The sequence below is a fragment of the Ahaetulla prasina genome, chromosome 1, assembly GCF_028640845.1.
Source record: "Ahaetulla prasina isolate Xishuangbanna chromosome 1, ASM2864084v1, whole genome shotgun sequence".
Lineage (NCBI taxonomy): Eukaryota > Metazoa > Chordata > Lepidosauria > Squamata > Colubridae > Ahaetulla > Ahaetulla prasina.
This window is the reverse complement of record NC_080539.1, coordinates 23,247,129-23,274,760: the sequence shown is the minus strand read 5'-3', so window position 1 is coordinate 23,274,760 and position 27,632 is coordinate 23,247,129. Positions and strand designations below refer to the sequence as shown.

General features: G+C 41.9%; 1 protein-coding gene across 1 annotated transcript in view; it reads left to right on the top strand.

Annotated features, from left to right (window-relative positions):
* The window catches only part of ZZEF1 (zinc finger ZZ-type and EF-hand domain containing 1), an 81,135-nt gene that overhangs the window by 32,482 nt on the left and 21,021 nt on the right, over positions 1 to 27,632 (top strand). The window contains exons 19-37 of the mRNA XM_058164416.1: positions 326 to 485; positions 681 to 802; positions 898 to 1,020; positions 1,971 to 2,137; positions 3,161 to 3,242; positions 3,371 to 3,572; positions 5,541 to 5,689; positions 8,832 to 9,072; positions 9,876 to 9,955; positions 11,653 to 11,746; positions 12,639 to 13,131; positions 13,924 to 14,088; positions 14,306 to 14,425; positions 18,415 to 18,576; positions 20,940 to 21,069; positions 21,987 to 22,125; positions 22,888 to 23,053; positions 24,044 to 24,306; positions 26,455 to 26,615. Coding sequence (XP_058020399.1) covers positions 326 to 485; positions 681 to 802; positions 898 to 1,020; positions 1,971 to 2,137; positions 3,161 to 3,242; positions 3,371 to 3,572; positions 5,541 to 5,689; positions 8,832 to 9,072; positions 9,876 to 9,955; positions 11,653 to 11,746; positions 12,639 to 13,131; positions 13,924 to 14,088; positions 14,306 to 14,425; positions 18,415 to 18,576; positions 20,940 to 21,069; positions 21,987 to 22,125; positions 22,888 to 23,053; positions 24,044 to 24,306; positions 26,455 to 26,615 — 3,219 coding nt within the window. The remainder of the gene's footprint in view (positions 1 to 325; positions 486 to 680; positions 803 to 897; positions 1,021 to 1,970; positions 2,138 to 3,160; positions 3,243 to 3,370; positions 3,573 to 5,540; positions 5,690 to 8,831; positions 9,073 to 9,875; positions 9,956 to 11,652; positions 11,747 to 12,638; positions 13,132 to 13,923; positions 14,089 to 14,305; positions 14,426 to 18,414; positions 18,577 to 20,939; positions 21,070 to 21,986; positions 22,126 to 22,887; positions 23,054 to 24,043; positions 24,307 to 26,454; positions 26,616 to 27,632) is intronic.

Genomic DNA, 27,632 nt, shown 5'->3' with positions numbered 1-27,632 from the left:
GGGACCTTAAGGGATTGAAATTATATCTCTTAAAAACCCTGGAACCCTTCTCAAATCTGTCTGAGAGATGCTAATTTTGAGGCAAGGATTAAAGGGCAGGCAATATTAAAGCACTGGTTGTGTTTCTTAAACTCTCTAAAATCCCAGGAAGCAGGGGAAAGTATCTGAAAAGTATCTATCTGCTCATTGGTTCCATACCTCTTCTGGTCCCCAAGTAGAAAATGTGATCCCACTTAGGCCAAGAAAAAGGTGTGTATTTTATTCTAGTTGCTTCATTTTTAGTTTTGATTTCTAACAGCTTTGAACTTAACTGATTTTTCCCCAGTGTGAAATGTTGATGAAGGACATTGTCTTGCAAGATACTGGCCCTGTTCTCTCATCCTTATTCTGGTCAGTACAGGGTAGCCTCCTGTCTTGGTGTTACTTGCAACTTAAAGGCAGTGATGCAGCATCTAAACGTCTTGCCAAAGAAATCCTTACAAAATGTGAGTAATGTATCTGAGGTAATAATCATAAGTACTCACCAACAATTTAGGCTACGCTTCCCTAAAGTGATGTATGTGTCAGTCTGTTTGAAAATGAAAAGAGATGTAATCCAATATAGTTAGTGGACACCCAGTGACAGAATCTTGTTGCTGATATTTCCTTTAACTGTTGCCTTGTGCTCTTTTTTTGTCTAGATGTGCAACAGTTCCTATCAAATATTAAGACAATTTTAGAGTCTCTCCTATCTCAATACAGTGTGAAAACCACTGTGGAAAAATTAAGCAACTCTGTTTTTGCCATGGTAGTCCGTCAGCTGGTGAGTGAGCTGAATGAGTTCCTATAGCAGTTACCTTTTTTCAGTTTGGTGCCTCTTTTTGTAAGTGTTAACATCAGATGCGTTGTGTTCCCTAGATGATCTTTCTGCAGGATTTCTGCATTTTAGACATCCCCCATGGGAGCCTCCTGCAGGATGTTGGCACATTGACAAAATTATTGAATGATCTGTCTGCAGAGTCTGAAAATTGTCCGAATAAGGTAACCTGAGAGAGAAAAAAATACAAATGCTTAACAATATTTCATTTTTTGATTAAATGCTGGAACTGTAATACTAACACTGGATAAGAAGTCATAGTGAAGCTCTTCAGTAGATTGCAGGCTTCTGGGTACTGAGGAAATTCTTATCTTCATTTAGAACACATTCTTCTGGTATCTCAGCTTTTTGGTTACCTGTTTCATTCCAGGATCTGTTGTAAAATGCTGATAGGCTGTTAAAAGATTTTAAGACCAGGAAAATATGTGGAGTACATTCCTGGGAGTTCAGAGACATAGAGAGATTCTGGGACAAAGTATGAGGTAGTCGCTTATATGTTAAATAAGGAGTGACAGACCCAGTTTCTAGTTTATTCTGAATCATAGTCTCCTTGGGCCCGTCAGTTTTTTTTCCCAGTTCAACCTACCTCATGCTAATATTATATTGGGGAAAAATAGGAAGAGTGAGTACTTTGTAAACTTTACCAAGCTCTGAATGAAAAAATAAGTATCCAAAAAATGTGTCTCTTGTAGCTGGAGTAGCACTGAGAACTCTGTTTTTATTCAGTCATTAAATGAGTCTTAGCTCTGTACTGCTCTATTTTTACAGCTATGCTACTTGTGGCTGATATTTCTCTGTCCTGCTTAAAGCATGTGCCAAAATCTGTAAAGCATTACAGAGGCTTTTCTTGAGTCACAGATTTTCAATCATATGAAAATTTGTTGTTAACCAGTTTAGGAAAATCCAATTTTGAAAGTCAGATACAGCTTTTAAATTAGAGAAACAGATCCCTGAGCGAGCAGGCTCATGGCTATCAGACAAGTCAGGATCTAAAGTGAGGGTCTGGATTAATTTTCCATGTGCCCACTGCATAAGTGATCACAATTGTTTTCTAGAAAAAGCTTCAGAGAGTTAACTAATATCTGCTCCTCCTTTGTGGTTTTATTTGTGTCAGATGGGTATAGAAAGCTGGCAGCAGGAGCAGCCAGTGGTACTACGGACATGGACAACAGAATCTCCCCATAACTATGATAACAATTGCCATGATGTTACTGTCTTCCTGTGCCCAGGAGCAACTTCCTTTGAAGTTGAGTTTGACGAAAGATGTGAAACAGAGCGGAGGCAAGTTGATCAATCCTGTATTGATGTTTTTTGATTGACATTTCCTTTTGACCTTATTAGCTGCATTCTTGAAGCTACTGTAAAAAACAGGTGGTTCTTAGATTGTTTAGGTAAGACCAGTTCTAGGACTCTGCTTCTTCAAGAGTCAGAAATTTTAAATCTAGAACCAAATGTAAGAAGATGAATGCATGGTTTTGAACAATAACATTTGTCTCACATGTTATAACTTCTCCCATATATTGTTGTAGTCAGTTTCTTGTAGGGATTGCAGTTTATTGCATCCAAGTGGTCACTTACCTATAGGAGTAAGTGACATCTTCAATTTAATCTAGTTAAAAACTGTGAGATATTGACTAGGGTGCTTGTAGAGGGCAGAGGGAATGGCCTTGAAGAACAGGAGGAAGAGCTGCTACAAGGCAAGGTCTATGGAGGTTCTCAATCGTCCAAGTCATGGTTGTCCCAAAGATGATTTTTCAAAAGGCGATTGGGCTTTCTTGGATTTTTCCTTGAAAACGTTTCTCTTCTCCTCCAAGAAGCGAAATATTTTCAAGGGAAAATAACCCAAGAAAGTCTAGTTGCTTTTGAAAAGCATTTTTGGGACTACCAAGGCAATGATCAAATAAAAGGGGCCTGATCCCAGGCCAGGTATAAAACATGACGAAACATCTCAGACAAGTGTCCTCTGTATCTCCAAGATCACGTCCTAATTTGTAAAAAAAAAAAAAAAACCACCCCAGAACTCACTTGGCAACTTTTCAGCAACATTCTTGGGGAGAGTAGGCTTTCTGCTATCCTGCTAGTGGAGCCTTCTGCCAGCTATGTAACTCCCTTCTCCGTATCAACTTTCTGTTTTCCTTCAGCATCATAATGGGTCTTCTCTTCAGCAGCATTGGTGGCCAATATCCATAATAAAGAAATTGTCTTGTGGCTCAGTTGCATGCCTTTTTTTCCAGATTAATCACAGAGGTGCCAAAATTAACCCATTTAAGACTTGTTCTTTTAATCTCTTCAAAAAAAATGTAGGTATGATTATCTGGAGTTTACTGATGCCAAAGGCGCCAAAACTCGCTACGATACCAAAGTTGGCACAGATAAATGGCCCAAGGTGAGTAATCCCCAGATTCTAAGCAAGAAATTCATATTGATGTCATTCCTATCCCTGATATCTGATCTTAACTTGTTCTTCTGACCTGTTAACACCTACAAAAATCTGGCTGTTTTATTGTTCTGTAGAAAGTGACCTTCAAAACTGGTCCTCGGTTGCAGTTTCTCTTTCACTCTGATAGCAGTAATAATGAGTGGGGCTACAAGTTCTCTGTCACGGCCTATGGATTGCCTGATGTTGACATTTCTTGGGTCCTGGATTTGCATCTTCTTGTGGCCAAGCTAATGGGGCGCCTTGCCTCACAGAGTATGGTGTTAAAATCTTCACAGGGTGAGTCATTAATAGTTAAAACTTCTTCATTTTCAAATTCTTGATGTTTTTATAGATGGGAGATGGATGTGATCTGAGACAGCCGAAAACTATTGCTGACTTGCAATTTTTATTTTCAAGGTTTATTTTTAAAATGCCTGTACATTTAGGAGACAAGGGAAGAAAAGCTAAGCAATGTGCTTTAAAACAAACATCAGAGCTGAATTTGTTGTTTGTCTAAATTTGTTTAAAACTTCTGTGTTTCCATATCCCACCCACTTATTTATTCTCAAAGGATTATCTTGTCTGAAGTGATGTGCATCCCTCTCTCCCTCCCTCTCCATTCCCCCCTCTCCCTCCCTCCCTCACTGAGTTGTAAGCCTTGCTGGGGGACACTTCATCCTGACAAAAAAGGAACAAATAATAATTTTGCTAGAAAGTGGATTAGAATAGGGATATCTATCCTCTGATGCTTTATTTTTCCTTAGCCACTGTAGTTCCCCAAAGAAGTATTGGTCTGACATGAAATCCAAGATCCAACAAAAAGAGCACCATAACTGATGTCTGTACAGATTCTCAGTCATCCAGGTCGTGATTGTCCCAAAGGTGCTTTTTCAGGAGGCAACTGGACTTTCTTGTTTTTTCTTTTGAAGATGTTTTCTCATCCAGAAAGCTTCTTTAGCTCTGACAGGATAGTGGAGAAACAAGAATGAGCCAGCAGTGTGCAGCAGCTGCCAAAAAAGCCAACACAGTTCTGGGCTGCATAAACAGAGGGATAGAATCAAGACCATGTGAAGTGTTAATACCACTTTATAATGCCGTGGTAAGGCCACATTTGGAATATTGCATCCAGTTTTGGTCGCCACGATGTAAAAAAGATGTTGAGACTCTAGAAAGAGTGCAGAGAAGAGCAACAAAGATAATTAGGGGACTGGAGGCTAAAACATATGAAGAACGGTTGCAGGAACTCGGTATGTCTAGTTTAATGAAAAGAAGGACTAGGGGAGACATGATAGCAGTGTTCCAATATCTCAGGGGTTGCCACAAAGAAGGGGGAGTCAAGCTATTCTCCAAAGCACCTGAGGGTAGAACAAGAAGCAATGGGTGGAAACTAATCAAGGAGAGAAGCAACTTAGAACTAAGGAGAAATTTCCTGACAGTTAGAATAATCAGTGGAACAGCTTGCCTCTAGAAGTTATGAATGCTCCAACTCTGGAAATTTTTAAGAAAATGTTGGATAACCATTTGTCTGAAATGGTGTAGGGTTTCCTGCCTGGGCAGGGGGTTGGACTAGACCTCCAAGGTCCCTTCCAACTCTGTTGTTGTTGTTGTTGTTGTTGTGATTATGATGATGGTGATGATGATGATGTCCAGTTACCTCCTGAAAAAGCACCTTTGGGACAACCATGACTTGGGTGACTAGGAATCTCTACAGATGTTTTAGCTATACAATTTGGGATGAACACCCTTTGAATGGTGTGGGAGCAGGAATGGATTTCCAGAGGAAAAAAATTGCAGACTACAGGAACCAGGAGCACTACTCAGGTGACCCTGAGGACATAGATAAACCTCCAAGTGCTTCAACAACCCTCTAGAAGGATGCAAATTACCAGCTGCCTGCAAGGAATATAAATCCTTCCATTCCCCACTATCCTGTCAGAGCTGAAGAAGCTTCTTGGATGAGAAGCGAAATGTCTTCAAAAGAAAAAACAAGAAAGTTCAGTTGCCTCCTGAAAAAGCACCTTTGGGAGTATAACCTATGGCAACACTGAATGCATATATTGAGCGTCTCAGAAGGAATGGGAGCAAGGATGCAAAGAGTGCCAATTTCTAACATTTTATATGTATTGGCTGGCTTTTATAGTGAATTTACTTTTCGTTTTCTACTTTATAGAGATCTTTATAAATATAGATTACAAACTGTGATCTTAAAATATATTAAATTTGATAAAGCCTCTGCTATTCTAACTTAGTGTTTATTCTCCTCAGGAGTAGGAAGTGAAATAGAATTGTCTCCTACAGAAGCAACAGCTGTTCTTAACTCTCCTTTATGGAAACCTGTCTTCAGGCATCGGATGCGTTCTGAGCAAACGCCAGTAGACAGAAAACAAAGCCAAACTCAACAGGAAAATAAAAAGGTATTAAGGTTGGAGGCTTACACTTAGTAACACCAATTCAGAGAGCCTTTTGATCATTTCCCCCCCCCTTCTTTTCTGACAACTGTTATATAATTCAGGGCCTGGAATGCTGTGCCACAATTTACCACATTTTGTATCAGAAACAAGTGATCAAGAGTTTGAATTAAAAGATGCTTAATATTTGTCTGAGAGCAGCTGTAATTAGGCTAGATTTCATTTGTGGCAGTAGGAGGAATCTCCTTTTTTTCTACCCTATTTTAGAATTTCTTCAGAGTTCTTGTTCAGTTGTCATTTAATCTTTGTTTTTGTGAATATTCTTTTACTTCCTTGCCTGGAATACTTAGGCTAATACAGTATTTATTTATTATTTATTTATTATTTAAATTTGTATACCGCCCTTCTCCCGAAGGACTCAGGGCGGTTCACAGCCAAGTAAAATGCACAATACATACAATTAAAATACTAATAAAAAACTTATTTAAATTGGCCATAATTAAAATTTGGAAGTAAAACCCATTTAAAAACCCATAACTTAAAAAACTAACCCAGTCCAGCGCAGATAAATAAGTAAGTTTTGAGCTCGCGGCGAAAGGTTCGGAGGCCCGGAAGTTGACGAAGTCCGGGGGGGAGCTCGTCCCAGAGGGCGGGGGCCCCCACAGAGAAGGCCCGTCCCCTGGGTGTCGCCAGACGACATTGTCGCGCCGACGGCACCCTGAGGAGTCCCTCTCTGTGAGAGCGCACGGGTCGGTGAGAGGTATTTGGTAGCAGCAGGCGGTCCCGTAAGTAACCCGGCCCTATGCCATGGAGCGCTTTAAAGACGCTCACCAACACCTTGAAGCGCACCCGAAGGCCACAGGTAGCCAGTGCAGCCTGCGCAGGATAGGTGTCACTGGGAGCCACGAGGGCTCCTCTATCACCAGCGCAGCTGCATTCTGACCAACTGCAGCCTCCGGATGCCCTTCAGGGGAGCCCCATGTAGAGAGCATTGCAGTAGTCCAGGCGAGGCGTCACAAGGCGTGGTGACTGTGCACAAGGCATCCCGGTCTAGAAAGGCGAACTGGCGCACCAGGCGAACCTGGTGGAAAGCTCTCCTGGAGACGGCCGTCAAATGATCTTCAAAAGACAGCCGTGCATCCAGGAGAACGCCCAAATTCGCACCCTCTCCATCGGGGCCAATGACTCGCTCCCGACAGTCAGCCGCGGACTCAGCTGACTGTACCGGGATGCCGGCATCCACAGCCACTCCGTCTTGGAGGGATTGAGCTTGGGCCTGTTTCTCCCCATCCAGACCCGTACGGCTTCCAAACACCGGGACAGCACTTGATAGCTTCCTTGGGGGGGCCCGTGGAAAAGTACAGCTGGGTGTCATCAGCGTACAGCTGGTACCTCACACCAAAGCCACTGATGATCTCACCCAGCGGCTTCATATAGATGTTGAACAGAAGGGGCGAGAGAATCGACCCCTGCGGCACCCCACAAGTGAGGCGCCGCGGGGTTGACCTCTGCCCCCCCGTCAACACCGTCTGCGACCGGTCGGAGAGATAGGAGGAGAACCACCGATAAACGGTGCCTCCCACTCCCAACCCCCCCAACCGGCGCAGCAGGATACCATGGTCGATGGTATCAAAAGCCGCTGAGAGGTCTAATAGGACCAGGGCAGAGGAATAACCCCTATCCCTGGCCCTCCAGAGATCATCCACCAACGCGACCAAAGCCGTCTCAGTGCTGTAACCGGGTCGGAAGCCGGACTGGAACGGGTCCAGATAGACAGTTTCCTCCAGGTGCAGGGGAAACTGATATGCCACCATACTCTCTACAACCTTCGCCGGGCGGGTTGGAGACCGGACGATAATTACCTAAAACAGCGGGTCAGGAAGGCTTCTTGAGGAGGGCCTCACCACCGCCTCTTTCAAGGCGGCCGGAAAGACTCCTCCAACAAGGAAGCGCTCGTAATCCCTGGAGCCAGCCTCGTGTCACCTCCTGAGTGGCCAGCACCAGCCAGGAGGGCACGGGTCCAGTAAACACGTGGTGGCATTCAATCTACCCAGCAACCTGTCCATGTCCTCGGGAGTCACAGGGTCAAACTCATCCCAAACAACATCACCAAGACCGCCCTCAGATACCTCGTCTGAATCGCCACAATTTTGGTCCAGACCGTCCCTAAGCTGAACGATTTTATCGTATAGATAACCGTTAAACTCCTCAGCACGTCCCATAGCGGGTCATCCCGCTCCCCTGGTGAAGGAGGCGGGTCACCAAACAGGGCAGCTGGGCGGTTATCTGCCGACGCAATGAGGGAGGAGGCGTAGGAACGCCTCGCTTCCCTCAGTGCCACTAGGTAGGTCCTGGTATAGGATCTAACTAGTGTCCGATCAGCCTCTGAACGGCTGGACCTCCAGGAACTCTCTAGGCGTCTTCAGTAGAGTGCTGAACTATAGATCAAACCAAAGATTTATTCATACAATATCTACTTTTCAAAAATAATTTGAAATTATAGGATTTTTATAAGAAATTGCAAAGCCACAACACAAAGAGTGCTGAGATTTATCGCTCAGGGTTTTATTTCCTTTAATAAATTGTGGCATTGTTACTGATATTTGAATAACCTAGTTAAAATCTTGGCTAGTTTGCTGATTTTTCCTTCTCATGGTAAAGCCAACCATCCACAGACCCCATAACCAGAATATAAGACTGCGGCTTTCTCTTTCTGTCTAATTCTATTTCAGTTAGGGAAGTAAAAAATGGATTTTCGGGATTAATGATCCTGCTTTTTTAATCAGAATAGAATAGAATAGAATAGAATAGAATAGAATAGAATAGAATAGAATAGAATAGAATAGAATAGAATAGAATAGAATAGAATAGAATAGAATAGAATAGAATAGAATTGGAAGGGACCTTGGGGATCTTCTAGTCCAACCCCCTGCTTAGGATCCCTTTTTTTGTTTTTACTTTCTTATTTAAAATTATTTTTAACTGCATCTCAGTTAAGTTTTTATTCAATCTGATTAAAAGTTTTTGTGACATTATTTGTTTTAATGTTCATGTTGCAATTGGATCTTAAAATGCTTACATAATTAATTTTTAGAGGCTTTGAGTTGGGTTGAAGTAGAAGTTAATCTCTTCTGATGTTCTTTTTTAGGCAGTCAACTCAGATGCCAACTGCTGCCATAATTTTCTCCTTGACTTCTCAAAGTCAGATCCTACCCAGGAGTTCTGTGGGCCAAATTCTGAACTTTTCAAGGGACTCTTACAGGCATGTAATAAACAGGCCCCAAAGACCGATATAGTTGCTGGTTCCACTATCGATCAAGCTGTCCAGTCTACATTTGCTGCTTTGGTGTATCTCTCTCCAGATTTGTATGGGAAGCTGCAAAAATATGGTAACTTATACATTAGTGAATATATACTCGTAACAAAGACTGCTGCTCTTATCACTGTGGCATGATGTCTTCTACATGTGCTGGATGATAGTGAACATTCAGAGGTTGTGACAGCTGGAGGATTATGGGAACTGTAGCCTAGCAAATTAACACGTCATCAGGATGGGAAAGTTGTTATTTAAAATTCACCAGCGAAGTACAACTTGCATATTTTTTCAAATATTTGATCTTGACATACATCACTTTATATACAAGGAAAACTTGAAGCATATGCTTCAGGAATCAATAGTGTTACCGGCAGGGAAGGAGTACACAAATTAATTTTTCCTAGGAAGTTTAGTATAGGAAACCATTCTTTTGAACGTTCTCCTGTGAATGTTTTGAGATACGTTCAATTTCCAAGGCACCGTAATGGGGTATCATATTTGATTGGGGTGCATATGCAGGCTTACTTTGTGATTCTTCTACCTCAAAAATGGCAGACCCTTTGTTAGCTTGGATGATTCTAGTCTTCTTAGAAGACAAGAGATGTTGGGTTGTAACATATTCTGGTCCTTCATATAATCAGATGAAAGGGGAAGATATATATTCCTAAAAGTACTGTAAAGTTATAGACCAAGGTGGTTGGGAATTCTGGACATGGTAGAAAGGTCAGTTCACAATTTTCTCCTCAGCAAAGCTTTGCCACCTCTTTAAGAAAGTTCTAGAAAGATTTTGCACCTTGCATGAAGGATGTGCCTTGTTCTTTGACTGATTTAGGCTAAAAGGATCTGTCTTCTTATCTCCATCTTTTTGCCTTGCAGTGAATAGTGGTGGCAAAACTCCTTTAAGTGAAGAATTTGCACAAGTATATTTGCTGGCAGATGGGATCAGAATATGGATGGTAAGATGTCTCCTAAGTGTTATCATATATTCCTCATTTACTAAATGGGTCACAGAGTTTATCTGTTTTTGAGCTGTTCAGAATTGGTCAGAAGTTGCTTAAATGTTTGAGTATTTCTCTTTAATGCTCTGCTTGAGCATTAATCAACTTTTCTTTTATGGGGCAATTCTGCAAAACTCATTTCTCATGGAATTGATCAACATCTGTGCAGATTGTACCCCTAAACAGGTGAGGGCTCACAAATAACCTTTCATTTAAAAATAGCATAAAATCTTGCTACTCGACATCTGAGGTTCCCAACCCCCAGTCCACAGCCTTGTACCAGTCTGCGGCCCATTGGGAACTGGGCCATGCAAGCAGCAGGCAAGCATGTGAATGCACGATGCTCTATTTGTGGAAGTGGTGGGCACTCACAAAACCACCCCCACTGCTGCCGCTTCCATTCCATGGAGCTAGAAAGGTTGAGGACTGCTGCTCTACATGTTAGGGAGCATGTTTAGTGGGTGCTCATCCCCCCAAGTATATTAACTTTCCAGAAGAAGAAGAAATCCACTTAAATGTACCTGAGACAAGCATATGTTTCATACATCAATCGGTTTTCCTGATTTATTTATTTATTTATTTATTTATTTATTTATTTATTTATTTATTTATTTATTTATTTATTTATTTAATCATATTTATATACCGCCCTATCTCCCGAAGGACTCAGGGCGGTTCACAGGCGCTTAAAAACATATAAATACAGAATAAAAACAATTAAAAAACTTATTTTAAAGCCCGTTAATTAAAATATACAAATAAAACCCAATTAAAACCCAGAAATTTAAAATCTAGCTCAGTCCTGCACAATTAAATAAGTATGTTTTAAGCCCGCGGCGGAAGGTCCGAAGGTCCGGAAGCTGACGGAGTCCGGGGGGTAGTTCGTTCCAAAGGGTGGGAGCCCCCACAGAGAAGGCCCTTCCCCTGGGCGTCGCCAAACGACATTGCCTCGCTGACGGCACCCTGAGGAGACCCTCTCTGTGAGAGCGCACGGGTCGGTGAGAGGTATTCGGTAGCAGTAGGCGGTCCCGTAAATAACCCGGCCCAATGCCATGGAGCGCTTTAAAGGTGGTCACCAGAACCTTGAAGCGCACCCGGAAGGCCACAGGTAGCCAGTGCAGTCTGCGCAGGATGGGTGTTATACGGGAGCCACGAGGGGCTCCATCTATCACCCGCGCAGCTGCATTCTGGACTAACTGCAGCCTCCGGATGCCCTTCAAGGGGAGCCCCATGTAGAGAGCATTGCAGTAATCCAGGCGAGACGTCACGAGTGCGTGAGTGACCATGCATAGGACGTGCAAAAGACCCCATAAAAGACCGTGATGAGTTACTGGTATCCTTTCTTGTGCAAGAAATGACATGAAAATTATGTTGTTAACCCATTCATCCAACTAAGGGTCATATACTTCCTGATGCAATCTGACTTCCAAAGACCTGAACTGATAATTTTCAAACTTAGGCCTGCTAGTAGTCCATGGTCTATAAACTGCCCATTCTTAATATTTTTCTAGGATATTTTCTTTAAGTTGTGGACTTACAGTACAATTCCATTGATCTGTTGCTCTCCACTCATTGTGAGGAAATATGTTTATGGAGATGTCATCTGAGAAAGGCAAATGTGAAACTCATTCTTTTTTAAACTCTCTTTTCTGCAGCTGGAAATGAAGCAGAAGTTCCTTATGGGCCAGAGAAGTAATGGGGAGGAGCAACAGACTAGTGAGATGAGCGAGGTAAACCCAGAATGTCTTGGTAAGTCTCTTTTTGCACGTGCTTCTTTTTGCAATTCTATTAGTTATTAATAATATGTCCATTTTCCAAAGAACTTCTTGAAGAACATTTATTTTTCTCACAAAAAGTCCAAAAGGGGCTTCATTATCAACTTACCACGCTCTTTTAAAATACAATCAGATAACTCTTCATTCTGTATTTGGCGTCTTTGCTATAAACCCATCTCTAAATCTTCAGCTGTCCTTATTAATCAGCAAAAATCCAGTAAAAATTAGCCAAAAACATTCACAGATATTTCTATATATTATAATTGCAGAAATAACAAAATTCACCAAAGAGAAATACTTATCTGTATCTGTAGAAAGTCTCACAAATTATAATCCAAAAATTGCATTAGAAATGAGAAAAGTAGGTTCTAGTGTCCATATATTGGGGTGTGAACTTGAGGGAAGACCCTGTCTCCCTATTGCTCACTTTACCAGCTGATTGAGGAAACTTCAATTGACTAGCTTTTCTGCCTCTCGGTAGTCCCAAGGTCTTGTTGCCCACTGGGGTTGTGTTTGAATTACACCAAGCAAGCTCACCATCAGTTTCGCATTGCCTGGATTGACAAAATAGTGCACTGATATGCTTGAGGCCAACTCCGAAATTTGCAGAATTCGCCCAAGGCATTATTCTAATAGCTACTTTAATGTGTGTGAAATTTGTATTGCTTTTTTTATAGTCTGCATCAATCATTCATTCATTCATTCATTTATTCATCCATTCATTTCTTTCATTCACTGGAAATGCTGTATTCCAAAGGTGGGTGTTCCAGTTTTCTAAACAAAAATCGCAAGAATGCTCTGAGATTCTGGCGTGCAGACTGTTGCTTATGTTATTCTTACAAAACATACATTGCCTTCCATTGTAGCCCAGCAGTGTATCCAGAAAAGTCTTCTGTTGCTGAATTTTTTGCCTATACGGGGCAAGACTGAAGGTCTTAACTCTGATCACCTGGAGGACCACGGGCAAGGCCTGAATGGTAAACGCCATAGGACAAGTTCTATAATAGAAGCAGATTTCCAAGCCTCACATCCATCACCTGCTTGTGAAGCAACTGGTTTTCCTTTCCCAGAGGGAGGTCAGAACTCTGAACCTAAGAAAAAGCAAGGACCTGATTCCCCACAGAGGGAACTGGCTTCAGCATCCCAAAATAGTTCCCTGGAAAAAAATTCAGAGCCAGAAGAAACTTTGTCCCCCCCTTCTACCCCGACCCGCAAGCCTCCATTCAGCCGTGGACGGCTAAGACTCCTCTCCTTCCGTTCAATGGAAGACTCTAAACCTGCACCCAGCATAAAGGAAAAATATCCCATCTTGAAAGACATCTTGGATTTCATTAAAGATCGGTTTCTTTCTCATGAAAGGTGAGCCAAATTGTACCCTGGATGCAAATCTGTGCATAGGGCTGATCGTATTTTCTGCTTTAGAGTTCCAGGAGTGGATATGTTGTTTAACCCTATAAGTTATAGTCAAGAAAGAATTCAAACTATAGCAAGCAAACCCCCGATATTAAACAGGGAGGGAGCAAAGGAAAAGAAAGATATTTTCATTGTTATTTCAGTACTCAAACATAGTAAAATAATCCCTGTTTTAGTAAAGAAAATATTTTTTTGTTTATAGTTCTAGAGCAGATATCAAGTGGATTACTCTGTAGAAGAGAAATGTAGGGAATTAACTTTGAAAGTTCAGCAACAGCCCCAATTAATGACAGAATAAAGCAAATAAGGAGTTTAAAGGCAACAGAAATAGCATTTTCCATTGATTCCTTCAGTTGGTGTTGATTTTTGAAGTATGGCAAACAAACTGAAAGCTATGTGTCCAACAGTCCAAGTGTAAGAGCGTCGTTGTGAAAACGATAGTGGTTCTAACTACCTCCTCAGGACTTGGGACTTGACTAAATAGTGGAAGGCAACCATTCAGTTGTTCCAAGATCCAGAATAAGCAATTTATGCCATGCTGTCCTGTACTAATTTGGAAGAAAGATGCCTGTTTAATCTGAAATTTAATCCACAACTTGAAGGAAGACTCATGTAGCTTTTTCCATACCAAGATTCTGTAAATTCTGAATTATGTTCCACGCATTCAACATCTAATTATGACGGTGCTGATGGTATTCTGTCATCACATTTGGATATGTGTGTGTGTTTTATCCACAGTGTCCTGAAAATCCTTGCTTTGAGGAAAGCTCAAGCCAAAAATATTTTGGAAGTGCTGAAGATGATCCTCCAGTGCCTAAAATCCCTCAGCCAACCTCACTGTTTTGTTCCACCTTGCATAATTTTCCTGCTGGAACTTTTAGCTTGCCAGAAAGACTTCACAAAGTAAGACATGGTGAAAACCATTCCCCTGACATTCAATCAACTTAGACCATATATAATTGGACTAGTGTGCTTTGGAATGTCCACTTGTCCATGGAATGTCCTACCCCCATATCCCATATATGTATGTATGTATGTAATGTAGGTATCACCCAGTGAAGGGCTTATGATGTAGTTCACCAGCCAGCTTTATTTTGTTTTGTTTTTTGTTTCTTTCCAGCTATTTTGGACACTTAGAAGGGTGTGGGGCTGAATTACACCGAGAAATACGGGAATCCTTCTACCAGCTGCTTCACTTCTTGGTCAATGCTTTGAAAGGATTTAAAAACTACAGTGACAAGTATGAGTGTTATTCATAAAGCATGCTAAATTACTCTTTAATCTTATTGCTTATCTTGGTAATTGATCTTGGTAGCTATTGGTCCTTCTATGATGGAGAGTTTATAAACTCTTTATTTGCTCATTTTGTATACACACACACACACACACACACACACATATATATACCGTATATACTCGAGTATAAGCCGAGTTTTTCAGCACGTTTTTTGTGCTGAAAAGCGCCCCCTCGGCTTATACTCGAGTCTACGTCTCGATGTACTTCGGGAACCCCGCACAGGAGACGCCAAAGAGGCGGCGAGATCGTCCGGCGGGATTTGCCCAAGGCTGAGCAGTTCGCCGCGCGGACCCGAGCCAAGCCGGTCCCAGTCAGCGAGCGGTGGCGGGCGGCGCTCGGCATGTCGAAACCCTCCTCCCTCAGCCGAGAGGCTGGCGGCTCCCCGCCCGCGCGCGGACCGAGCCAAGCGGTCCCAGTCCAGCGAGCGGTGGCGACATGCGGCGCCGCTCCGCTTTCACCGTTCGGCTGGACTGGGACCGGCTTGGCTCGGTCCGCACGCGGGCGAGCCGCCAGCCTTCTCGGCTGAGGGAGGAGGTTTCCGACATGCCGAGCGCCGCTCCGCTTTCACCGCTCGGCTGGACTGGGACCGCTTGGCTCGGTCCGCAGTAACTCCGCCAGGCTGTGCGCGAGAAACCATTTAAAAGCCCAGCTTCTGAAGCACGGAGGAGAAGAAAGAAAGCCCTGGCGGTGCAGTGAGAGGCGGGCGGGGAGCCGCCAGCCTTCTCGGCTGAGGAGGAGGTTTCCCGACATGCCGGCGCCGCTCGCTTTCACCGTTCGGCTGGACTGGGACCGGCAGCTCGGGTCCGCGGTAACTCCCGCCAGGCTGTGCCGCGAGGAAACCATTTAAAAGCCCAGCTTCTGAAGCACGGAGGGAGAAGAAAGAAAGCCCTGGCGGTGCAGTGAGAGGGCGGGCGGGGGACCCGCCAGCCTTCTCGGCCGACGCTTTCACCGTTCGGCTGGACTGGAACCGGCTTGGCTCGGGTCCGCGCGGCGGGGCGGGGGAGCCGCCAGCCTTCTCGGCTGAGGGAGGAGGTTTCCCGACATGCCGGCGTCGGCCGAGAAGGCTGGCGGCTCCCCGCCCGCCTCTCACTGCACCGCCAGGGCTTTCTTTCTTCTCCTCCGTGCTTCAGAAGCTGGGCTTAAATGGTTTCTCGCTGCACAGCCTGGCGGAGTTACTGCGACCCGAGCCAAGCCGGTCCCAGTCCAGCCGAACGGTGAAAGCGCCGGCCGAGAAGGCTGGCGGCTCCCCGCCCGCCTCTCACTGCACCGCCAGGGCTTTCTTTCTTCTCCTCCGCTTCAGAAGCTGGGCTTTTAAATGGTTTCTCGCTGCAGGCGGGAAGAAGATGCTCGGTAGCAGCAGCGGCGGAGGCAACCACCACGTCAGGAGGCTTTCAAGAAGGCGGCGTCCGAGGGGAGCAAGGCCATGATGCAGAAGGAGAACTCTACAATATATAATGCTCCCCACTCCCAACCCTTGAGGGCAAGCCAGAAAGATACCAAGATTGATGATAGTAGGAGCCATCCAATTAGAAAAAAAGATACAAGTGAATGGTTGAATAGCCTAATATCAGTTTTCTTCTGAATACTGGAATAGCCTAATATCAGTTTTCTTCTGAATTTACATTAGATAACATTCAACTTATAGAGCCATCTAATTGATTTGCTCAAATAATAGAAGTTAAAAAATATCCCTGTGCTTTGCCATCTGAATTACTTATACAAATAACTCATGATGGCAAACGTATCCAGCAGACATTTTCCTCCCTACAACCACCACACTCTGAGGCGAATATGGCTGAAGGAGTATGATTAGCCCAAGGTCAGAACTCATGGTCTCTGGCTTTCTAGCATGGTACCCTTTAGACCAAACCGACTATTTTTATTATATCTCGTAGGAATTATGCCTGGTAGGTAGGTACAAAGTCTAAATTACTTACAAGACATAAAGTACATTGCATTGGGAGACATTTGTTTGTATCTGAAAGCTTTCAAAACTACTGAAGAAGTTGCCACCAAACTCTATTTTACTATGACAAAAGGTGAAATCTATTTATAATACAGCAGGTGAGTATATTAACTGTATTTAATTAATAGAAGCCTCTTCCTACTTTTGGAAGGCAGCTGCAAGCATTATCCAAACAAACAAGATTTAAGTATCAAGTATAAAAATAAATATTCAAATAAATATTCATGTTATTTTACTTGGCTCTATCTTTATTTTTTACATTGACCAGTAGCTGCCTCATTTCCCACCCTAGGCTTATACTCGAGTCAATAGTTTTTCCCAGTTTTTTGTGGTAAAATTAGGTACCTCGGCTTATATTCGGGTCGGCTTATACTCGAGTATATACGGTATACTTTTCTAAAACTTTTTGAGATTCTTATTATTTTATATGGATTTTTATTCAACTTTTTAAAATATTGTATCTAATTATTAGCCTCTCAGAGCTATCAGGAATGAATACTCCAAAAATATTTTAAATAAATAGTTGCCATGTATTGTTTGTAGTGGCTTAGAAGAAAGGGATCAGTTTTTCTGATATTTTTTTATTGCTGTATTCAGATATTGCTAGGTTGAATACTATTTTCTCTGGGAAGTTGTGTTTTTTTTTTTAGGCTGCTGTAAGACTGTTGATTCACAGGGCCAGACATGTATCTTTTGATTATATTATTCATAGAAACTATTATTCCAATCAGTGAGTTATTTAAAAATCAGCTGGACTGTCTTGGTCTATCAAATTAAACTTTCTCCTAGAAAGAGAGTTTCTAAAAATGCAATGTCCATTTTAGAAACCTGCATTGCAAGTATAACAGCAGGTCTTAATTAAGCAGAATTTGGTTTTCCCACAATTCAGTTAATAGATCGGATCAGTTTCTATACTATATAAAGCTGATGTAATGTTATATTTAGGGATTATATTGGATATATTTAGTGATATATAGTATTTAGCTAAGAACTACACAGACTGATAGAGTTAAGCAAGGCTCTTTCTGAAGAAATTTTAAATAAGCTATTAAACTACAACCAAACCAAGGCTTCATTTCTGGTACATTTCAGGCAGACAAAGCTGTAGTGGTTCATCTTCATGTCGCTTTAAATTTGACTAATCAAGCCTTAGGCAGACTGAGTGGCTATGGTCAATATAAGTATGTAAAAAATTGCTGACTTCCATGCGGTGGCGTCTTTTTTGTTTCTTTGTGGGCTTTCAATTTATTCTAAGAAATTTATCAATATGTGGAGTAAGATTCAGGGATGTTTTACTGTTAATAGCCATTAGGTGATATTTCATTTTTTGTATACCTTACCAGTGGTGAAATTCAAATTTTTTTACTACCGGTTCTGTGGATATGGTGTGGCTTGGTGGGCATGGCAGGGGAAGGATATTGCAAAATCCCCATTCCCACCCCACTCTGGGGCCAGCCAGAGGTAGTATTTGCCGGTTCTCTGAACTACTCAAAATTTCCGCTACCGGTTCTCCAGAACCTGTCAGAACCTGCTGGATTTCACCCCTGATCCTTATTGATATAACTGAGTACAACTGTTCCACTAATGGAGATGGTGAGCTATCATTACTTGGTGTAGGAAGAATGAAAGCTATATTTTGCAAGCAACTAGATGACACTAAATGGGAAGAGTCTGAGTCAACCAAATAATAAACGCTGTCCTGTTGGATCAGTAAAAGAGCCCCATTTTCTTACATCTGGATTGTTCTAAAAACAGAATGGTTTTCATGCTGTTCACCTGCCAGCTTCTGGCTGTTCCTGTGTTTCAAAATTTAGGTTCTTCTCATTGATGAATGTGTCTAATTGCAGTGTAAAGGCCATTTTAGTTGGCATCTATTATACAATCTTCCTGGTAGCTAAATTATACATTATATGAGGATGTCTTGAACATAACAGCACTCAATTTCAATGGATTATTATTTGTTTAGATCATTACTGCCTGCCTTGTCCTGTGTGCAGACATGTCTCCTTCACTTTTTGGATATGGGCTGGGAAGCAAACGATCTTTCCTTCTTCATTGATATTCAGCTACCACGTCTCCTCCTCACCATGTCACAAGAAAATATAAGTACGCATGACAAGATAATTTGGTAAGTCAGGAAAACATGTAATATTAGAAAGAGAAGCCAGGGAAATAATTTCAAAATATGTTCTGCACATGACATTTTCCATAGTCACTTTAAAGACTCATTAAAATGGAATAAATCTTTAAATGACTATATATATATATATATATATATATATATTTGTTTTCTGAGGTTTTCGCGGGTGTTTGTATGTAGGTCTTTGGTTATTTGGGTTTTCTCCCGCGTAAAATTGGAAGTGTCTTGGCGATGTTTCGACGAAGTCTCATTCGTCATCTTCAGGCTTCAGCTTCGTGCTTCTGGGAGCAATGTGTGATCACAGCTGTTTCTTCCTTTTAACTGCTAGTGGGGGTTTGAACTGATTGGGTGGGAGCTTGGCTGTGCTCTGATTGGATGGTTTTTTTTTTGTGCTCTGATTGGCTGGGGGTGTGTCCTGTTTGGGTGGGGGCTTGGTTGTGCTCAATTTAGTCTGTGTTGCAGGGGGATTTGAGCTGGTGAGCTGCAGTGCTGTTGTTTGGTTTCGTGGTCGTGCTACATCTTCATAGTGGGTGTCCGTCTGCTGCATGTACGGATTGGAGGGGTTTGAAATGGCTAATGTTGCAGCTACGGTCTGGCTTCTGGTCCTTGGTCGTGCTTCATGATCAGTGTGGGTTTGGGTCTGCTTTCTGGGTGGATGTGCGGTGGTGACATCCTGTGTGGACCTCGTGAGCACGAAGCAAAAGCCTGAAGATGACGAATGAGATTTCGTCGAAACGTCGCCAAGACACTTCCAATTTTACACGGGAGAAAGCCCGAACAACCAAAGACCTACATACAAACACCCATGAAAACCTCAGAAAACAAATATATATATATATATATATATATGTATGTATGTATGTATATAACATGCTAATATCGTAAAAATTATGACTTCACTATTAGTCACTTTCTGCAAAGGGGGAATAGAATTATAGTCTTTGGTTTGGTTTGGTTTGGTTTGGTTTGGTTTGGTTTTGTTATCTAGAACAGGGGTCTCCAACCTTGGCAACTTTAAGCCTGGTGGACTTCAACTCCCAGAATACCCCAGCCAGCAAAGCTGGCTGAGGAATTCTAGCACTTGAAATCAACAAGTCTTAAAGTTGCCAAGGTTGGAGACCCCTGATCTAGAATAATGTAGTCATTGCTTAAAGCTAGATTGAGACTTGTCTGCAACTGCACTCAGGCTTCAATGCATACCTACATTGCAAAGGTGTTGATGGGTGTGCATAAATTGCAGATAGTTGCAGATGAGTTGACGTGCACACCTCCCAAATCTCAACTACACGTTGTGCTAAGATTTGCGCTATGTATGGTGATTGATTAATAAGGCTGTTTTCTGTGCTTTGTTGTTTGAGTGCCCCCCCAGCCAAATGGTTAACATTAGCAAATGTATAAATGTGATAGCTATGCAACCATCTCTGAACAACAAACATATACATTCCCTCGTGCAATGACGCAGAAGCAAGAAGTAAGTAAGGATTGTAAGTGATCATGATTTATCTTAGTGCGTCAGGGGAGGCCTTGGGTGGCCTGTTCCAGCACTAAGTCTTCCCCACCCTGAGATACCTCGTATGCATTTAACAACCTGTGCATTCAATTAGCAAATGCATTGGGTAAAGCACGTTCATTTAACGTGATCCAATTAATGAATCCTTGGGTCACAGATGTAATTGGCAGGCTATATTACATTCATAACTGGAGGATTACCTGTACATGCTTTTGAACAGCTGGATTGGCAGGAGTTTAGCGGCAAGTGATGGGAGCTCACTGCATCATGTGGTGGTAGGACTTGAACCTCCAGAATATAGACCTTCTCCGGTGTCTTTTAAGCCACTGAGCCACTGCGCCTCTTCTAATTAGATACAGGATGCTGCAATTATAGTGCTGCTGATAAAATTTTATTATACATTTTTATTAAAGGTGAAGCAATAATTGTCAAGCAGGTAAACTCATTCTTCTGGGTATTTAGATTTTCTATTGATATTGTCTTGGAGGTATTTCATCTTTTGTGAGAGAGAAGATGTAAAGCATATTTTAAGATGACATTTCTGTCTTTCACATGTTAAAGCTGTACATCATTTTTTAAAAATCTTTCTTTGCAACTGGATTTCCTGCTGTTGTATTGTACTTTGACTACTGTATATTTCCTGCCCAAAGGTCATGCTGGCTAAATTTGCTAAAGGCTAAGATCATTACATTTCGAAAGCAGCAACATAAGAAACAGTGATTAGCAAACCAGAAATTGCAGCTTTTTCTGTTTTAGTTTTGTTTATGCAAATTTGTTGGAGATGGTCTTTCTGGCTTTGTCATTGTTCTAAATGAATTTTAATGTAATGCTTTGTTCTCAGTCCGTGCAACAAAGAAGAAGAACTTGCTGACTACAAGCAAAACTCAGAGTGGATGGACGAATGCCAGGAAGGAGTTTTTGAAACCTGGTGTGACAAGATAAGCCAAGCAGATCCTGATAAGCAGAGAAAGGTCATAAGGATAAAAATGTTAACATGGTGTTGTTGTTTTTTTCAGATAGAGATTTTAAAACAGAGTGATGTACTGTAGCTTACATATGTTAAATGTTTTTGGACAGCAGTAGGACTGGAAGTGTCTGTTCAGGGATCTCTGAACAGATAGTCCTTGACTTATGTCTGTAATAGCCTGGCAATTAGAGTCGTAAATTGTGATAGTCATAAAGCAAATCATCATGTGATCAACTTTATCATCTTTTCTTCTTTCTTTCTTTCTTTCTTTCTTTCTTTCTTTCTTTCTTTCTTTCTTTCTTTCTTTCTTTCTTTCTTTCTTTTTTTTGCTCTGGGCTATTTTTTGCTGGAAACCAAAAGTAAATGCCAGTTTATGGTAGAAACAGTTTATGGCAGAAATTGCAGTTCTGTCAGAAACATAAATCGTGGTTGTGTGACTGCAGGAGGCTATACAGACCTGCTGCCAGGTGCTCAAAGCGCAGTCACATTACCACAGAGGAGGATAGCAGTCTGAACTTAGAAACCAGGTTATACATTTTTGGAGGAGGATCTGTTATAGCTTCAGATGGTCGCTAAGCAACCCATCATATGTCGAGGACTACCTGTACGGCTTTGGGAACCCTTTGTATCCAGGCCTCAATTGAGCTTCAGAGAGATTAGATATGCTATTACATAATTTTTTATAAACAAAACCAGAATATAATATGCATTTCTTCCCTTTGAAATTCAAAGCAATTCTGTCAGTGAAATTACTTTCAGGTTTTGGAAGATGCCGTCCTTCTTGGATTCTCATTTGCATCTGATTGCTCCTGTGCTTTTCTCCAGTGTTCACTAGGTGGGAAGATGACACAACTCCCCCACTATCTCTGGCCATTATGTTATTTATTGTTCATCAGCGTTTTATCACTTATTTCTTTCTAGATGCACATGTTCATTGCCCGCTACTGTGACCTGTTACATGTGGATATATCATGCGATGGGTGTGATGAGATTGCACCGTGGCATCGTTACCGCTGTTTGCAATGCAATGATATGGATCTGTGTAAAACATGCTTTCTGGGTAAGGTAGATTGATGGAAACTGTATCATAGGCTTGATTTCCCATAATGGAACAGTAGTTTAACTTTCACTGTTACACGCAGAGTCAGTTTGAGGGGGGACATGTGGGTGTATACACGCACTCATAGACGCACATATATTCACAAAGTAGCTCCACAATTTAATAAAGGGTGGAAGCGTATTTGTTGAAACCAAATGTCTATGTCCGTTAAGTCTAAGTGGGCTTTTTTGAATTTCTGTAGCAGTACTGACAGATGTGATGTCATAGGCATTGCCTTGAAAAAATGGGGAAAAAATTAAATAGAACTATTCAATAATACAATGGAATCTAATGCCAATTATAACTTAGTTTCTTAATTATGACTTAGTTTCATGGCCAATTCTTTATGATTCTGTGAAATAGACTTAAAACAATCTACTGGTTTCTTAACTTGTTCATTTCTCAGGAGTAATTGGAGTAGAATAAATTTATCAGCTTCTTGTGGAATAACATTCATACAGCAAGCAAAGCAGTTATTTTGTGGCGCAGTTTCTTAGCTTCTTCAGTTGGAGAAAAATAGGCAGCAGGGCAGTGCATTTGCTGGCTCCCAGTTACATGACAACTTTGGATGTGGGGCTTTGAGGCTTTAGACCAGTGTTTTCCAAACGTTGCAACTTTTAAGATGTTTCAAGTCCCAGAATTCCCCAGCCACCAGTGCAGAATGACTTGCAGGACAACAATGTGAATGATGGAATGATGTGTTTTGCATTTGCCTTCTAAAAGGAGGAGTGAGACCTGAAGGTCACGAGGCCAGTCATGACATGATTAACATGGAGTATGCTTGCAATCACTGCCAAGGTATTATTGTTGGCCAGCGCATTAACTGCAATGTGTGTGAAGATTTTGACCTTTGCTATGGATGCTACTCTGCAAAGAAGTACTCTGACAGGTACTGGCCCATCAGCGGCTACTAAATGCCAGCCTATCACTTGGTCACATTCTCTATGTATTTACACTGTCTTTGCTATATGAAGAAAGATGATTGGGGGAGGATGAAAGGAACAAAAGGGGATAATTGAAAAGATTTAATTTCTTAGAAAACCACTTTGGTTATTCCATTTCTACTATGCTTAACTATCTTTCCCCCATAAGCAAAGGTTTTCTATATTGATAGTTGTCAACTTATGACACAGTGGAGCTTGTCCATCAAGGTTGTAACTTGTAATGGTCATAAAAGGTATTGGTCACACGCCAAACCGAATTTTATAACTTTTTTTGCTATGGTCAATAAATCGACAAGCAAATTTCAGTTTTTGGCAAAACCACTGATCACAGGATCAATGCCATAAAGGTAGCTTGATTACCAAGTGCCTGAAGTCCAGTCACATGACAGTGGGCCATTGAACTACCTGTACTGCAGTGTTGTGTTTTCCCATCTTTACAGAATTGAAGATCTATCGATTCATCTTTGCTTCCAGTATATCCTGATCTTATCTGTATAATTTTCTTCCATTTTTACTATAGTCTTTGACATTGTTCACAGTATTTGGTATACATCAAGAATCTAGTATCTATCAAATCATTGATTTTGAACTGGGTGGTACAGACTGGGTGGTAGCTGATGCCTTGCCATAAAGTGGGTCACATGATTGAGCCATCTTATTTTTCATTCTTCACTATGGCAGACAGTAGCTTTCAAATATCTCTGAACAGAGTGCAGGAAAAATAATAGAATGGAATAACAGAGTTGGAAGGGGTCTTCTAGTCCAACCCCCTGCTTAGGCAGGAAACCTTATAGCATTTCAGACAAATGGTCATCCAATCTCTTCTTAAAAACTTCCAGTGTTGGAGCATTCACAACTTCTGGAGGCAAAAGTATTGTTTTTGTTAATGATCATATCAACCAGCTTTTATAACAAAGACTCTTTTGTCGTTTTAGCCACCTGCCTACCCATAGCATCACTGTGTATCCAATGGTGACCTTTAGGATCAGTGACTGCCATAGGCTCATCCAGCCTTATCTTCACAACTATTCCTGGCTCCTTTTTTCTGCCCTGGCTCTCTACAGCGCTGACTTAACTTGTGGCAAACAAGCAGACGGGGAAGAACTCAGTGCAGAAATCATCGCTCATGCCAAAACCCTACAGCAAGAATGTATTCAGTTGATTGGAGATTGCCTGATGAAAGTGCAGCATGGCAAAGGTGAGTTGAGATATTGTAACAGTCTGTGGGAATATCCTTGAGAAACAGGAGGAGGAAGAATTGCAGCCAAGGCAAAAAGTAAGAGATGAGACGTCTCACCCCCACAAAAGGAATAGGGGAAAGGTGTGGAAGGTATCTCAGAAGGGACCCTTCCTAGTTGCCTGGAAAATAAAAAAAATGGGGGGAATGACTCGCTTTCAGTCTTGCACGATTCTGTTACTGTAACCTTACAATAAAGGCAAGGTTAGAACTCACGGTTTCCAACCTTGAAAGGCTGACAGACATGGTGGCTATTTGATTCCAAGATACTTAACGTTCTGTCCTGGCACAGCTTTGGTAGATATAAGAATCCACAGATGAAGGATATTTGTCTACCAAAAATATGTTCGTCACATCTCTTCCAGCATTCCAGATCAACATTATCGGAACCGACTCCCTCCTGAATAGTCTTTGTAGTGTGTACAGTTGATTCTTTAAGCTGTTTCTCTTAAACTTAGTCATATAAAAATATTAGGAATTAGGGATTTATACTCTCCACATAGGTAACTTTCAAATTACCCCAGAATGGTAGATTAATGAACATGTTGCATGCTGAGGTTTCTCTGTTGAACAAAGGGGAGCTCATCTTTTCCCTTGTATGAACAAAGATGTTTTGACTATTCTTGCCATTACTGTGGTATTTGTAACTCTTGGATGCTTGTCTCGCTTCAAGAAATGTTCAGTTGCTGCTATTGATGGTTGACTTCGTTACCACCATTTCTGATGTGAAAATTCTCTTTGTAGTAAGTTCATTTTTTCCAAACTTGCAACAAGAATTCATCAAGAAAATTCAGGATCATCTCACTGATGGTCCAAATATCATGAGCAATATTTAATGCTACTGAGAAATAAGCAGGACGAGGAGGGCCATATTCTCACCTACCATCCACATTTTGTGCAGCCCATCTACAACAGTAAGCAATGCTGTTTGTGACCCAGGTCCAGGCTTCAGGTCATGCCTGAAAGAGAACTAGACAATCCACCTCAACCCAGATCCTCAATCCACCTCAACCCAGTAACTCTAGATGAGGTAGAAGTTGTCCAGAATGGCTGGATAAAGGAACTTCCACTTTGAGGAAGATATGTCACTCCCTCTCTCACATTACAATTTCCTGTCAGCTTGAACAGAACAGAACAGAGTAGACACACTTTTGAAGATCACTTGACGGCCGTCTCCAGGAGAGCTTTTTTTGCGCCAGTTGCGCCCCTTTCTAGACCGGGATGCCCTGTGCACGGTCACTCACGCCCTCGTGACGTCTCGCCTGGATTACTGCAATGCTCTCTACATGGGGCTCCCCTTGAAGGGCATCCGGAGGCTTCAGTTAGTCCAGAATGCAGCTGCGCGGGTGATAGAGGGAGCCCCTCGTGGCCCCCGTGTGACACCTATCCTGCGCAGACTGCACTGGCTGCCTGTGGCCTTCCGGGTGCGCTTCAAGGTTTTGGTGAACATCTTCAAAGCGCTCCATGGCATAGGGCCGGGTTACTTACGGGACCGCCTACTGCTACCGGATACCTCTCACCGACCCGTGCGCTCTCACAGAGAGGGACTCCTCAGGGTGCCGTCAGCGAGACAGTGTCGTCTGGCGACACCCAGGGGAAGGGCCTTCTCAGTGGGGGCTCCCACCCTCTGGAACGAACTCCCCCCAGGACTTCGTCAACTTCCGGACCTCCGAACCTTCCGTCGCGAGCTTAAAACACATTTATTCATCTGCGCAGGACTGGATTAATTTTTACATTCGTGGGTTTTTAAGGGGTTTTAAATGGGTTTTTAATGGGTTTTTAATGGGTTTTATTATTTGCTAAATTTTAATTGCGGCCAAATTGAATAAGTTTTTTAGTGGTATTTTAATAGTATTTATTTTGTAATAGTACTGTTTATTTTATCTGGCTGTAAACCGCCCTGAGTCCTTCGGGAGAAGGGCGGTATAAAAATTTAAATAATAAATAAATAAATAAATAAACACACAAGAAGGATTAAGGATTGAGTAGATATGTGGTGGAACCAATTCCATGATGTATCCTGTTTTTCCGAAATTCATTGATTGGGGTGAAACCTGAATTCAGACTGTTTTTAACTTGCCTTGAACAGTTTTCTTTCTTTGCATCCAGGTCTGAAAAGTCAAACTCTGCTTAGCATGTTGCCAGAAGAACCTTTGTCTGAAAATGGGATTCCATCAGTTGATTTTTCCACAGATAGCAGTGTAGAAAATCATGCCAGTGAGGAAATCATGGAAAATAACAATATGCCCAAATCTGTCATCCACAGCAATGTAAGTATTTTTTGAAAATACACATATATTTTTTTTAATTTTTTTTATTATTATTTTTTTGCATTTATATCCCGCCCTTCTCCGAAGACTCAGGGCAGCTTTCACTATGTCAAGCAATAGTCTTCATCCATTTGTATATTATATACAACGTCAACTTAATTGCCCCCAACAATCTGGGTCCTCATTTTACCTACCTTATAAAGGATGGAAGGTTGAGTCAACCTTGGGCCTGGTGGGACTAGAACCTGCAGTAATTGCAGGCAGCTGCTGTTAATAACAGACTGTCTTACCAGTCTGAGCCACAGAGGCCCTATATATTGAGTAGTTTAAGATCCTTATAAATGTAGGTCCTTGATATTAAAAGAGATATATGCAAATATGGGACTGTTGTGCACTCAACAGAGAGAAAATGGACTCTAAAAATTTTTTTAGATTTTTTATCCTGTTTTTATAAATAACTCAAGGCAGAAGAACATACGTAACATTCTTTCCTCCTCCTATTTTCCCTACAACAGCCCTGTGAGGTGGATTGGGCTGAGAGAGAGTGACTGGCCCAAAGTCACCAGCCAACTTTCATGCCTTGGGTGGGAAAAGAATGCATGGTCTCCTGTTTTGTAGCTAGTCCCTTAACCACTAAACAAGTAAGCAGGTCAAGCTGTATCCTACAGAGGAAGACGAATGAGTTCTAGGATTATTGGTTCACCTGGTCTTAGGTGAGATCTCTTTATGACCTCAATTGAAGAGATCCTAAATATTCCTAGGGCTAAACCTTGAGCCTCTGTGTTGCTCACCTCTTGTGTTTGTAGTCAGCTACTGAATAAGCTGCAGTTGACACTCTCTCGTTGGAGAACTAGGAGGGTAGGTGTTCGTTTTTGTTTTTGTTTATTTGCATTTATATCCCGCCCTTCTCCGAAGACTCAGGGCGGCTTACACTACGTTCAAAACAGTCTTCTTTAACACTGAACACTCAAGATATGCGGCCACTGCAGTTCCCCAAATCTGATGACTTTGCTAACT